The sequence below is a fragment of the Micromys minutus genome (genome assembly GCF_963924665.1).
Source record: "Micromys minutus genome assembly, chromosome: 5".
Classification (NCBI taxonomy): Eukaryota; Metazoa; Chordata; class Mammalia; order Rodentia; family Muridae; genus Micromys; species Micromys minutus.
Window position 1 is genome coordinate 73,970,611 of NC_137974.1, and position 13,630 is coordinate 73,984,240.

Below are 13,630 nucleotides of genomic sequence, written 5' to 3' on the forward strand. Positions count from 1 at the left end.
ACAGTGATCTAGCTGTAAATTAAATGGTTCCAGGTTTCTATTATTTATCCAGGATTGGTAAGGGGTTTTTGGAAGTCTCTATATTAATTTTTTTATCATATTAGAAAGTTCTCACGTATATCTCAATCCTCATCCTACAAGTTTCCCAATGTACACACCCATACAGATATGCACAAACACACACACACACACACACACACACACACACACCTGTTGCCATGTGGTTTTTTGCAAAACCCACATTGCTTGCTGGGAGTCCACATATATTTGCTTTCAACAGAAGTGGTCTGATCTGACCCTTCTTTTTTTACAGTTGCTATGTTGTCTGGAATGAACAATGGAGGCTCATCCAGAGAAAAGCTTCTGCTGCTTCTCCTTTGGCGAGGCTGTAGATTCCTATCATGTTTTTTTTGCTTCAGTTTATCCTCTTCCTTAAGATGCTCATTGCCTGGATGTTCATGCTCTTCCTTCACATGGCTAGTGACCTTCACCACTCCGGCCTGTTGCTGAGGCTTATGGCTCTGTTTCTGATTGGAATGCACTAAGTGTCCAGTTTGCACATGATGATGAAGCTCCTTAGAAAAGCCAGAATGACCATGAAGCTTATCACTAAGAGAAGGAGTTAAAGGTTTGGAAATTTGCACTGAATTTTGATCCTGGGGTGTTTTTTTCAAAACAGAATGTGCTTGGCTTTTTACAGATTTAGCTCCAGAATTACAACTCTGACTCTTCAAATCCTTATCAATTTGTTTTTTTCTCACTTTGACTGGCCTCTGACAATCAGGCTGGGGTTCTGATTCACCAGTATTTCGCCTCACAGTCTTGACATTAGATTTAGTTTTGCTCTGACCTATTTCATGCTTTGCTGCCACAGTTTTTCTTGGTGTCTCTATGGTCATGTTCTGTTTAGAATGAGTTACAGATTTTGTGTGTTTGGATTTTATGTTTCTGGGATCTAAACCGCTTCTATCATCTTGAAGATTTGCTGTTTCCATTTTAATACTTTCAGTAATCAATTGCTTTGAATTCTGGTCAGGAATATCACAAATAGTATTTTCAAAAGTACTAGTTTCTGGTTCAAAAGCACAAGTGTCAACCTCCTCCAAATGTGACTCATTAAACTCTGTGCTCTGTAACTGAGCATCATTAGGCCCCATGTCCTCACCATAGCCCAGGGTTTCCATTTGACTGCTTTGAGGAGAGTTCTCAGGTTTACCAACAATATCCACAGTATTCTTCAATCCCAAATGACATTCCACCCCTTCATTCATTTCTGTCTGATTTTTATCGGTACAAACAGAGTCACTAGACAGATCAGAAGATTCAGGTTCCTCAGTCATCTGGTCACCTTCGCACGGAAACTTTACCTCCTCTGATTCTTCTTCAAGTTTTCCTACTGCATTGTTTTCTTCAATAGTGTTGTCCAGCTCCCCTGAATCAAGATCTCCCTGCTCATCTTCTTTAACTGAAAACTTAAATAATGGGCTACTGTCAGTCTTAGTTTTACATTCCATCAGCGTGTCGGTCTTTTCCTCCACACTAGCACTAGTCTCTGAAAGAGGTGGACAACTCAACTCAGGAGATGGCACATTCACTTCTTCGCCCTGGTTATCAGACTCATGCTTGGGATCAAACTCAACGTCTTCCTTCACTCCCACACAAGATGACACTGAAGAATCAACTGAAGATGCTGAGACTTCTGGTGCCACGTCCACATGGTCAGCATGCCGGCTGCTTCTTCTACTGTCCTTAGGGTGTTCAGATTTCAGTGACGCATAAGCTTCTTCTTTACCCTGACATCTTTCTGGTGGTCTCACCCCTGCTTTAGAGGTAGATAAAGTCTTCCCAGATGGCTTTTTTGTGCTTAGAGGTGCTGCATTTGAACGCTTGGCAATAGTGCTTTGTCGCAAACTTCTTACTTGTTCTATCATGGGGGAAATAAAATAAAAATAACTTAGCTAGTTGCTGTGTGCTTTTATTTCAGTAGTCTAAATATATCACTTCCTTATTCTGACCTATGACACTTACCTGATCATATAAACAAAAATTTACTGAGAGCAACTCTTGATGATCACGTATATATTAATATATATAATATATATTACGTGTGTGTGTATATAATATATAGCCTAACATGTTAATTTCATTTATCATGAATTCTGTCAGACAAAATAGAAATACAAATTTCAAGCTCATCTAATTTTTAAGAAATATTTTCAACAAGTACTGTTTCTGTAAGAGAGGGAAATCAAAGCAAAATAAAATTACCACTAGTAGGTGTTAAAGTAATATACACTCTAAACATCAAATACTTCTAACATAAAAATAAGTACAAATCCCAAAAGTCTTACGTACAAACAAACCATGTATCATAAACAAGATCTATTGCTCCGATTCCTATTTCAGTGTAATGCCCTTTTATACTCAAGGGTGTGGTAAGAAATGAAACAAGCTTCATGTAGCTTAGGCTAGACTCAAAAACTTCAAGGAGACCTTGAAATTGATCCTCTCACCTCTACTTCTCACATACTGAGATTTACAGCCTATCACCACACCCACAACCCACAATTTTATATGCTAGTTTGTACTCTAGAACAAATGAGTTACACACACCTCCAGTCCCTGTACTATTCCTATGCAAGAAATTAAAGTCTGCACTAAGGGTACTGCACACAGACAGCCAAATGAGTCAGTAACTTTAAAAAAGTATAAGGAAAATACAAAAACTTTTAAAAATTTAAAAAGTATGATGATTCCTTCTTTAACAGTATTCCTAACAGAGTCTAGTAAATAAGGTTTCCCCCTCCCGTTGTCCTGAGCCTGAAAAATCTTCCCGAGAAAGGAAGCACACACAGTAAAAAGAACTGAAAGTAAGGAAAACCTTAAAATTTCACTACATACAAAAGCAACTTGGAATTAAAACTCAAACTCCAAGTATAAAGGTATATCCATCTTGCTCTTCTAAATCAACTTCACATGCACATTCATTTAAAGCTGTTCATTCAACATAAAATCCTACTACACTACTACTCTGAATATGTCCCCCAACTTGCCACTTCTCGTAGAGGATGAGACTATTAGAGAATGTGCTTGTTATCCAGGTGATACAGCAGGTCCTGCTGTAACTAACAGCACTCTCATTCTTCAACGCCCCACTGGAAAAATCAGCTGCCTAATCCACTCAGACTTTGGGACTCTTTCTACTTCCCCTGGGCCTCACAATCTCTAAACATGTGTAACACACTCAACAACTTTACAAAAGTATGGGCTGGGGAGGTGGCTCAGTCCTTAATCTGCTGCTCTGCATCACAAGGACCTGAGTTTAGAGCCCTGACGCCCACATACAGGATGAATATGGAAGCACATGTCTGTAAGCCCAATGTGGGAGGCAGGCAGCGGGCTGAGACAGAAAACACTGGAGTTCACTGACTACGGGCCTACTTGAATCAAGGAGCTCCAGGTTCAATGAGAGATACTGACTCAAAACATAAGGTAGAAAGTGATAGGAAAAAAAACAACTGAAATTGACCCCTGGCATTCATATTCACACACACACACACAAATGTGTATATACAACAAATGAAGATGAAATAAATAAGAAAGCATTACTTAATGGTTTATGAACTGTTCTTTATAGGCTCTGTTATTTTTAAAATAACTATCAGAGTTTTATCTCTGTATTTTGGTAACTTTTAAGCTCTAAATTCTATACATGTTTGAAATAAAACCACTGAGGGGAAAAATTAGCTTTGAAGTAGCTGCTAAAAGCATTGGCATGGTAATCAGCTGAGTCTGAGAGCATTCTAATGAAATATTATTTTCAAATAGGAAGAAACATATTGGACAAAGGATAAAGCCACCTTTACTTCTCTAAATATAAACTGCCTTAGTCTGAAGCATGCCTTCCCATAGGCCAAAAAAAAAAAAAAAAAAACCTTATTTTTTCCTATATTTTAATTCCTATATATTAATCTTAATCATTTCTTAAAGTGTCAAGTACACGTGTGTCAAGTTAAGTAATTTTAAAAAGTTGATTAAAATTATATACCAAGGAAATTATAATGATAACCCTTGTTCCCTTAGCTACAATAAAAGATTTTTTTATAAAGACATGAATTTACAGAAAATGAAGAATAAGAGGAAACAATGACACATTTTGTGATTCAAGCAAGGAACAATTAAGCAGTATACCTGAGACAAACACTAAGATGGCAAGCTATCAAATCTATCATATTAACACTCCGCCCTAAACCCTTAGAGCTTAGCCCCTAAAGCAATGGTCCTCAATCCGTCAGTTGTGACCCCTTTGGGAATAAACAACTCTTTCACAGAGATTGTCTAAGACCACTGGAAAACACAGATATTTATATAACAGTAGCAAACTTACAGTTATGAAATAGCAACAAAAATAATCTTCTTGTTGGGGGGGGGTCTCTACCAAAGAAACCGTATTAAATGGCTGCAGCATTAGGAAGGTTGGAACCCATGGCCCTAGAGACTGAAAAGGGGTCTAGACTAGGAATGCCAGTGGAGAATAGCAATATGATAATGGTAAATGTGAAACAGAATTTATATTAAAACTTCCTTTGCAGGGTATCAAACTACCAAAATACGCTAATGAGACCATAGAACTAGCCTGAACTCTGATGAGAGTTATCCCAAAAGACAAGTAATGCTTAGTTCTTATATTCAGTCCATATAGTTAAGTTTTCCACAGCATTCGTTCGTCTGAATGAACCTGGCTGGCAGTGTGCACTCACTGTTCCTCTGTCCTGCATTTCCCATGGCCCTGGCTCCTCTTAGGGATGTCAACTTCAGACTCAGTGAGCCTCCCTCAGTGTCACTGCAACAGCAGAAACTGTTCTCTCTACCTATGAACTAAACGTGACAACAGAATGATCTTGCCCGTTCAGGCTACAAACCCCTCCTCACTGGCTCAAGAAAACTCCATCTTCCAATGCTGTGTTTCTTGCTGGCAGCAGCCAGTGACTAATCCTGTGGTATACAGAATCTCTGTACATTTAATGTTTGCTCAGCTCTTTGATTTTTTTGGAAATTCCTGAGTAAAACAAAAGAGAGGAAGCTTTCTAAAATAAAAAACAAAAACCAAAATATTAACTTTTTTCTTTCAAAACAAAAAGGAGATGAATCCTTTTGAAAACATTTTGAGTATCCTAATGATAAAAGGTATTAGTATCTTAAAGACAAAAGCTATTACATACATTTTAATAAAAATAAATACATTGCTGTTTTCAGGGTCATTCCCTAAACAAAACAAAGAAACATTTGAGCATTAGAAATGTAAAACTTGACAGAAAGAAGGTCAGAGGGAAATGAAATAATTTCAAAAGATTAAGTCAAAAAGATACTATAGAAAAAGTAAGGGAAATAAAGAAAATGAAAGGTCAGCATCTTTCACTAGACCTGAATTCCAGAAAGCAAGAGTTGACAAACTAATGAAAATGGATGTAGTGTGTAACAAACATTTCCAGAAGTGAACAATAGTTCCCAGACTCCGAATCGCATGAATACTAGCTAACCTTAATACACAAAATATCCCTTAACACTCCAAGATTTCATGTTATGAAATATTTTTTAATAGAGGAAAAGATTCTACAAGTTCCCATCCACCATATAGCAACTCAACCCCTTCCCCAAAAAAATCAGAGGAAACAACTCTGTAAGTCATTAAGTGAAGTCATATTTTCAGATCTGTTCCTATGGTAATTTGTCTTTGCTAAAGTTAATTTTCTCACTCATGTCCACATAAGCAATTGGGATAAAATGCTGTGAACACACAGCAACACTAAAGTAGGAGAGAGACTTGGTGGGAGAACAAAGAATATTTTCAGCCAGAGTGGAAAGGATTGAAGGAAAATAATACTGAGGGAGATATGACCAATGTAGTGTGTGTGTGAGTGTGAGTGTGAGTGTGAGTGTGTGTGTGTGTGTGTGCGTGTGTATGAATTTTATATGCATATATAGTATCTGGGTTAATAACACTCCCTCCCCAGAGCCAAAGGCAATCTAACAAAACAAACAAACAACCCACAGCAGGTATGAGAAGCTATCTTTTCAGTTGTTAGTGCTGTCCAAGAGATTCCCAAAACAGTATAGCCTATTGCTACCTTAGGTTGCCACCAGAGGCAGAAGATAAGTCCCTATTGCTAAAAACAGACACCATACACTTGAGACAAATGGCCAAGATGCCCAAGGAGAGACTGATCTGAAAGCCTTCTCCCTGAGGACTAGCTCTTGTGGTACTAGAAGGCGCCATTCCAGCTTCCAAAGGAGGGAAGGAACAACCAACAGTCCTACCCAGCTGTGACATCTATGAACCACACTAGCGACCCACACAGCACAATAACCCTAAGGGTGCAGTAGTGGTACACAGGCCTTGGCAGTTACCAACAGCTCTTTAATTGGACTTAAGACCCAATTAAGATGGAAACTATGCATTGTACTGAAAACCTAGCAACAGGCAATGATGCAACTAGAACCTACAACCACTACTTTACTAAAACTAGCATAGTTCCTAACTATATCCTAAATATGTGTCTTTATATCCCACAAACAAGTGTGGCTCTCACCCCTCAAAAAAACCTCTCCTTTGTAACAGACAGAGACCACTACAGAACACCATAAATCAAACTGCAGAGTTGTAGAGCATAGTTCCAACAGATACATTTACAAAAGATGCAGCACCTAAGGTGGAGGAAAGACTGTAAGAGCCAAAGGATGAGGGAGTTTACTCCAAGATCGCAAGTCCTAGTAATGTCAGAAGCTACATCCATAAAGTCTCATCATGACTCCTAACATGAGCTGAACAAGAACAGCATCAATAGACATGCTAATATAGACAGGGAAAACCCAGAAAGCTTCAATAACACAAGGAACTACAGACAACTGAGAAATGATGAGAAAGAGAAATAGTCTTCTTCAGAGAACAGTATACTAACTGGTTATTCAATATCAGATGGTTAGCCCTAAAAACGCAATAAAGTAACATTATACAGACTTAGAGGCTCTATTTGTGTATTTAGAAACATACACACATGTATAACAATTAATAAAAAAAAAATCTTGGCTGGAGAGATGACTCAGAAGACCACTGACTGCTCTTCCAGAGGTCCTGAGTTCAATTCCCAGCAACCACATGATGGCTCACAACCATCTGCAATGGGATCCAATGCCCTCTTCTGCTGTGTCTGACAGCTACAGTGTACTCATATAAATAAAATAAATCTTTTAAAAATCTCATGAATTTAAAAGATTCAAGGAGAGCCATATGGGAGTATGAATGGCAGAATGGGAAGGAAGAAACAATGTAATAACGTCAGAATCTCAAAAATTAGTAATTTAAAAATGTTTATACTACAAAACATATTTTGAAAAACAATTTTTCAAGCCAGATGTGACTAGAATATAGGTAACATGACAGGAGTTCAAAGCCAGCCTTAGCTTCTTCACAGGATGTCTGAATTCAGCCTGGGCTATAGAGACCCTAATAATCAGTTAAGTGGCAGGTAATTGGTGGGTGGATGGAAAGGTAATCTGCTTAGCATTATACAACCTAACACTCATGTTCTATGCATCTGATCTTCTGGCTTAACCTCTTGGGAAGGATTACCTTGTGCCATTAAACGAGGTGATTTTCTTGGTGATCTTACTGAATTGTCTTCTACTCTGTCCCTCAAACTCCTGTTAGGTAAAATCAATTCTTCTTCATCAAGGGTATCATTACCACTTTCTTTAACAACTCCTTCATCCATAATATCGTCAAGACCAACAACTAGAAAGAAACAAAAACAAAAATTATTTTTAAAAATTTTGGGTGTGTTATTAATTTAAAGCAGTACATGGGAAAAAATCAAAGTGTTTTAATGTGATATTGTATACTCATAAAAATCTAAGTCTACTGCTAACATATGCAGTACTTTACCAGTAAGCACCTACAATCTGTTCCATTTGACCAATGTCTATCCTGTGAGGTAACTGCTCAGAGAATTAGCAATAATCCTTGTTGATCTAACCTCAACTGTTGCTCTGCTATCATCTCTTTCCCTTTGAGAATGCCATGGAATAACCAATTATCCCAATTCTGCTGAGGTGGTACAAAAGTCTTCTATGTCTTGAAAAGCTCCTAATTCTAGGTTCATGCCCAAACCTAATAGTCTAATTCTTGGTTGAATGGTAATTATTGACATTATGCTGCATGTGTGGGAATAATGCAGGTAATTAATGGATGGTTAAATACGAAGAAAGAACAGAAGAAAGAAAGCAAGCTGTCCTTGCCCAGTGGTGGGGAAAGCAGTGAGTGTGGTAGTCACACAACTCAATGATGCCCCCTAACCAGTAAGGCAGCCTTAATCAGAGGATGGAGCCAGAGTGTGACTCAGCACTCTGCCTGTGCACTGGTCTCCTCTACCTCTGAAAGCAGAGTCACAGACCTGTCTTACCAGCTCCGGCTGCTGCTGTGAGGGTCTAGGGGATGATGTATAAACTCACTCTGTAAACTTTACAGCACTAGACAAATGTTGGTTACTATCTTCATCCTAGGGATTAGAAGAACCTCAGAAGTTATCTAGTCCTCATCTTTCTATCCAAGAAGAAGAACTTCATTTAAAACAGCTCAACAGGACAGTAGTCTATCCGAAAATTTAAAGAGAACAAAAATCTTAATAAATTACTTTCATATGACACAATCTTTATGCAATTCGACAATGAATAGATTCACAAAACTGCTAAAACCGTTTCCCAAGATAAACATTAAAAAACAGTGGAAAGAAGGACTGCAAAGAAAATGTTGGCCAGAAGACATTCTGATCTCTGTTCAATAGGTCGTAGGAATGAAATGCGCGTCCGTGTCCACTCACAGGGGAGGAGACTGACAGGACGCACATGAAAGCACATAGTTGGAGTATCGACTCCTCTGTAAAGGGCAAGGGTTTACTTCTCATCTGCCCTCCAAATATCTTACTACAAAGAATGCACTACTCTCAGAGACCACTACACTAAGCACTAAAAAAATACTGACGAGAAACTCCTCAGGACTCTCTCAAGATACAATATAGGTAGAGAGCAAGAGATGGGAAATCAGTGAGGCTATTCTATGACCAAATATTTATGTTACTGTACATGCTCAGAAGAGAAAGTTTATATTAAGTACTTAAAGTAGATTAACACTAATTCTCAATTCTATTTAAAGCACACGAATTATGTATATTTGCATTGTAAAGATGCATAAAAAGCACAGACTGTTAGCAGTTAAAGTAAATAAGGAATAGTTGTTATTCTAGTTTCTTACTCTTACACTTTCTCTGTCAGCAAACTTCTACAATACGCGAGTCTTACGTTACAATGGGGGGGGGCAACCTTGATGGGTAAAATCACCCACAAGAGGCTAATTAATAATGGCTTGGGGACACTTAGTAACTAAGTCTACAGGCCAATTAATGAGCTTTAAATATTGTGTGTGTGCACATGCCAAGGTACATAAACATGGACGTCAGAAGATAACCTGCACAATTTCATTCTCTCCTTCCTCCACATAAACCTCAGGGATTATAAACTGAGGTCTGCAAGCTTAGCAGCAAGAACCTTTACCTGCAGTATTTCACTGGCCTTAATCTGAAGTTTTTCAAGATGAGCTGCTTATAATCTTCTATAAAACTCATTGAATGGTGACTCCCTTACTACCTACCTGTGTACTTACATCACTACATAGATGCAAGTGTGTTTGTTTCACGTAACTCGGTGAGCTTTTAACTGTAAGGATGGAACTGAAAGGGGTACAAAGATCAGACTATTCAGCAGCATTACTCACATTCTTATCTGCATTAGGAACATAACAGTACTAAACATCACACTCACTCCTAAGAAGCTAATATATCTAATGCAAAACAACTCCAGAGAACCAACCTGTCCATACACATCTGAGGCGCCTGTCTCAAAAACAACATTAATGTTGCTCCTGAAGAACACTGAGGCTAACCTCAGGCCTCCACACGTGTGCACCATCCCTCACACATGTAAACAAACATATCTGAGAGTTCAATCTTAAAGGGTTTTAATTTTTCTGTTTAGGCAATCAAGTAACAGACTTGAAAGTGAGTATAAATAGAATAACTGTCTAAAGTCTGAAATTCGTGACCCTCCAACATTAAAATTGAAGCATAAGAAGAAATTGAGAAAAGCAAGTTGGAAAAATAAAGAGATTTGTGTGAGACATGTGAATCAAAAAACAAGTAAAATGTTTCTGAACAGCAAAAATCAATTAAGTCAGTAATGGACGAAAGAGAAAATAAATGTCCTTGATCTGGTACCATGGTAAACTACTGATGTAACCTTAAAAAATGATAATTGTGATCCAGCCTGTTTGGCAGAGGGACAGAAAAATATATTACAAATGCTGTAAAAAATGAATACAAAACAGTGTTAACAATGAAACTTCATAATAAGGGCTGTTACAGAAAGAGTGCTCATCCACACTTCAATTCTTCCAAGTAGAGAAAGGAAAAAAAACAAAAAACAAAAAACAAAAAAACAGGTGCACTTCACACCATGGAACTGCAAAGCAAACCTATGGAAAACGGATGTGGAAAGGTAGCTTCAAAACCCCAAATGGGCACCTAAATACAGGATGTCACAAGAAAGGCACCAGGGGCACTGGTTAACCTTCTAAGAACTCAGGAGAACATTTTTTCATTTCCATCTGAACTCCGCCCATGTCTCCAAAAGCATGCAAGCAACAGACACTTGCATTGACAGGCCAATCCTAGGACTCCTAGTGATGACATGAAAACTACTGACAGGAGCCTTTGGGGGAGGAGTCAGCAGAACCTGCTTCAGGCCAGCTTCCCTTCATCTCTATTATCCAGGCTGCTCTCTTCAGCCAGCTAGAATATGTAAGACAAATGTCCTAACTCATTTGCTTTGTTCATGTATAGGTACCTATGTGTGGAACACTGGGAACATTTTAAGCAGTAATCTTCCTTATACCTTTTCTACCTTAGTATGGAGACGGTGTCTCTCACTGAAGCTGGAACTAGCCAAGAAAGGCAAACAAGCCCTAGGAATGCTCTTATTTCTGTCTCTCCTGAACTGAGACAGCAGTACACATCACTGTACCCAATTTTTCAAAAAGCTACTGCTTACATGACACGTATTACGTATGTATATATGCATGTATGTGTGTAGGATGTATTGGGAGTAGGGCCCATGTGCATAACATGGCCCACAGGTGGAGATCTGAAGACAATTTGCAATAACATATTCATTTTTCCTACCAATTGGGTTCCAGGAGCCAAACTTAGACAGTTAAAACCTTCATGCACTGGGCCACCTCACTAACCAAACCTAGCTTTTTATGCAAATTCTGTGGATCTATGGTGGTCTGAACGAGGAAGCTTCCTATAAACTCATGTACTAGAACACTTGGTTCTCAGATAATGGTATTGTTTGGAGTTGTGGCCTTGCTGCTGAAGTATGTCACCAAAGGCAGGCTTTGAGGGCTTGAAGACTCTGGCCACGTTCCATTTATTCTGTCTTTGTGCTTACATTTGAAGATGTGAAATCTCAATTTCTGTTCCTACTGTCATGTCTACCATTTCCCTCATATGACATACCCTTATCCCTCTGGAAGGATAAGCCTGAATGAACTTCTTTCTAAACGCTGCGTAGGTCAGTGTTCCACCACAGCAACAGAGAAACGAAAGGATCAAAAATACCAGAGCAAAGTCAGGCCTTCATGCTTATATGGCAAATGACCTAATTTCACAGCTACAATGCTGCTCTTCTTCATGGAGCATGTTCAAATACACCGTGACTGTCACAATGTAAGAAACTACTATGATTGCTCACCATCCTACAGTGATACGTGTTAGCTGCATGAGGCCAGGAACTTGTATCAAATAACCACTGCATCCTCTAACACCTTAAACTATATAGCACTTGACACATAGATGGCATTTTAAAAAAACAATCAAATAGTATAGTATCAACCACTTTTAAGTCAAAGCAAACCTTAAACCTTACATAGAATTATGCAACTAAGCATTATATTGCCAATGCCTAGAGTTTTACTAAGAATCATGCTTACCATAAAATAGGAATAGACATAAATTTAAAAACTCAGTCCTCTTACTGAAACAAAAATCATGTTTACTCATTGAGTGTCTCATTTCAATGAATCAGGACCCAATCTGTTCTGTTACAGCTGTAGCTTGGGTTGCAGATGGTTCCCTAAGGGCCATGGGTCACCTGGCTTCCAGGAAGGCTCTAATGAGAAGAAGTAGAAACCTGAAGAGGCAAAGCCTAGTGGAAGATCTTCATGGAATTCTAAGTGTTCTTGAAAGGTGTTTAGGGATAAAGGTCTCTTTTCCACCCTATTCCTTCCTAGGCATGAGCCAAGTCCTTCTGCTCCACCACGCTTTCTAACCATGATATGCTGCTTCTCCACACGTGAAAGCAAAGGGGAAACTGATTTCAACTAAAACCTAAAAAACTTACCCAAAATAAACCTGTTCCCTGCGCTATCTGCTTACCTAAGATATTGGGCATAGTGGTGAAAACTGAACAAACACTATGATATTCACAAGAAAACAGAGACAAACAAGAAAGCCTTTAACTTCTTAATGGAATGTAGTCTTCCCCTACCAAGTAAAGCTTGAGCAACGACCACCACCTCAGGAAAGGGCATTGGTGACTGTATGCACACAACCACATAGAATCGAAACCCATGGGGGTAAAAACTGATGCCTTCTGATACAGTGTCAATGTCTGAACAGCTGCAGAAGTATGCAACTGTTCAATCTTAAGGACTAATGGGCACAAGCACCACAGATTACAATTGTCTACCTAAAAAAAACTTAGAGCCTTTATGTCTAGATTCAATCCACTTAGTCAAAAAGAATTAAAGTACCTCTATTATATTATAGAAGTACTGAATAGCCCCTCAGAGGATTCGTACAGTGTAGAAACATACATATTAGAAGGCACAGACACATAAGAAAATAAATAAATAAAAAACTGCTCCCTCAAAAAACCAGTTACTAGTTTTTTCAACATGTCTAGAAACTAAATCCTTTTAAAAACGACAATTGAAAAGATTAAAGACAGGAAGGAGCCTTGACAGAAAACAAATCAGCTCTGCATTAAAGTTGGCGCATCTAAGAAACATTTTAGAAAGTGAAAAACAACAAAATCCTGATCGTTACAATAAATATACTGAGGCTTCATGAGAAAAAGGTGAACCACTGAGTATATTTATTTTGAAGCAACTACCCACATGTTGTACCATTTACACCACAGGCTTGAATTCAGTCCACAGTGGTAACTTCAGTACATGCTGACTCTTCTGAGCACAATATTAATCCTTTATCAAGTGCATCTCAGTTAAGATGCTCAATTCTACAGTTTTATATGCCAACAACTAAGTTTTATTCCACATATTTCTATTAATCTGTTTGCTGGTCTCTCGGCTAGATAAATGAATAAAAGATGCTCAATGTTCTAAACTATTCAAAAGATGAGAATGTATCATTCAATCATGATTCTTTTACCCCAGTATATCTCAGGCCCAATTGATGGAAGGACCAGAAGCCTTACCTATTAAAACAGTAGTTGACAA

At 38.3% G+C, this 13,630-nt stretch overlaps 1 protein-coding gene across 1 annotated transcript in view; it reads right to left on the minus strand.

The window, feature by feature from the left end:
• PHF3 (PHD finger protein 3) overlaps window positions 1-13,630 on the minus strand; it is a 65,491-nt gene that overhangs the window by 29,510 nt on the left and 22,351 nt on the right. Inside the window, exons 3-4 of the mRNA XM_080917171.1 lie at window positions 7,631-7,792; window positions 211-1,924 (exon numbers count right to left, since the gene is read on the minus strand). Of these exons, the coding sequence (XP_080773297.1) occupies window positions 211-1,924; window positions 7,631-7,792 (1,876 nt within the window). The remainder of the gene's footprint in view (window positions 1-210; window positions 1,925-7,630; window positions 7,793-13,630) is intronic.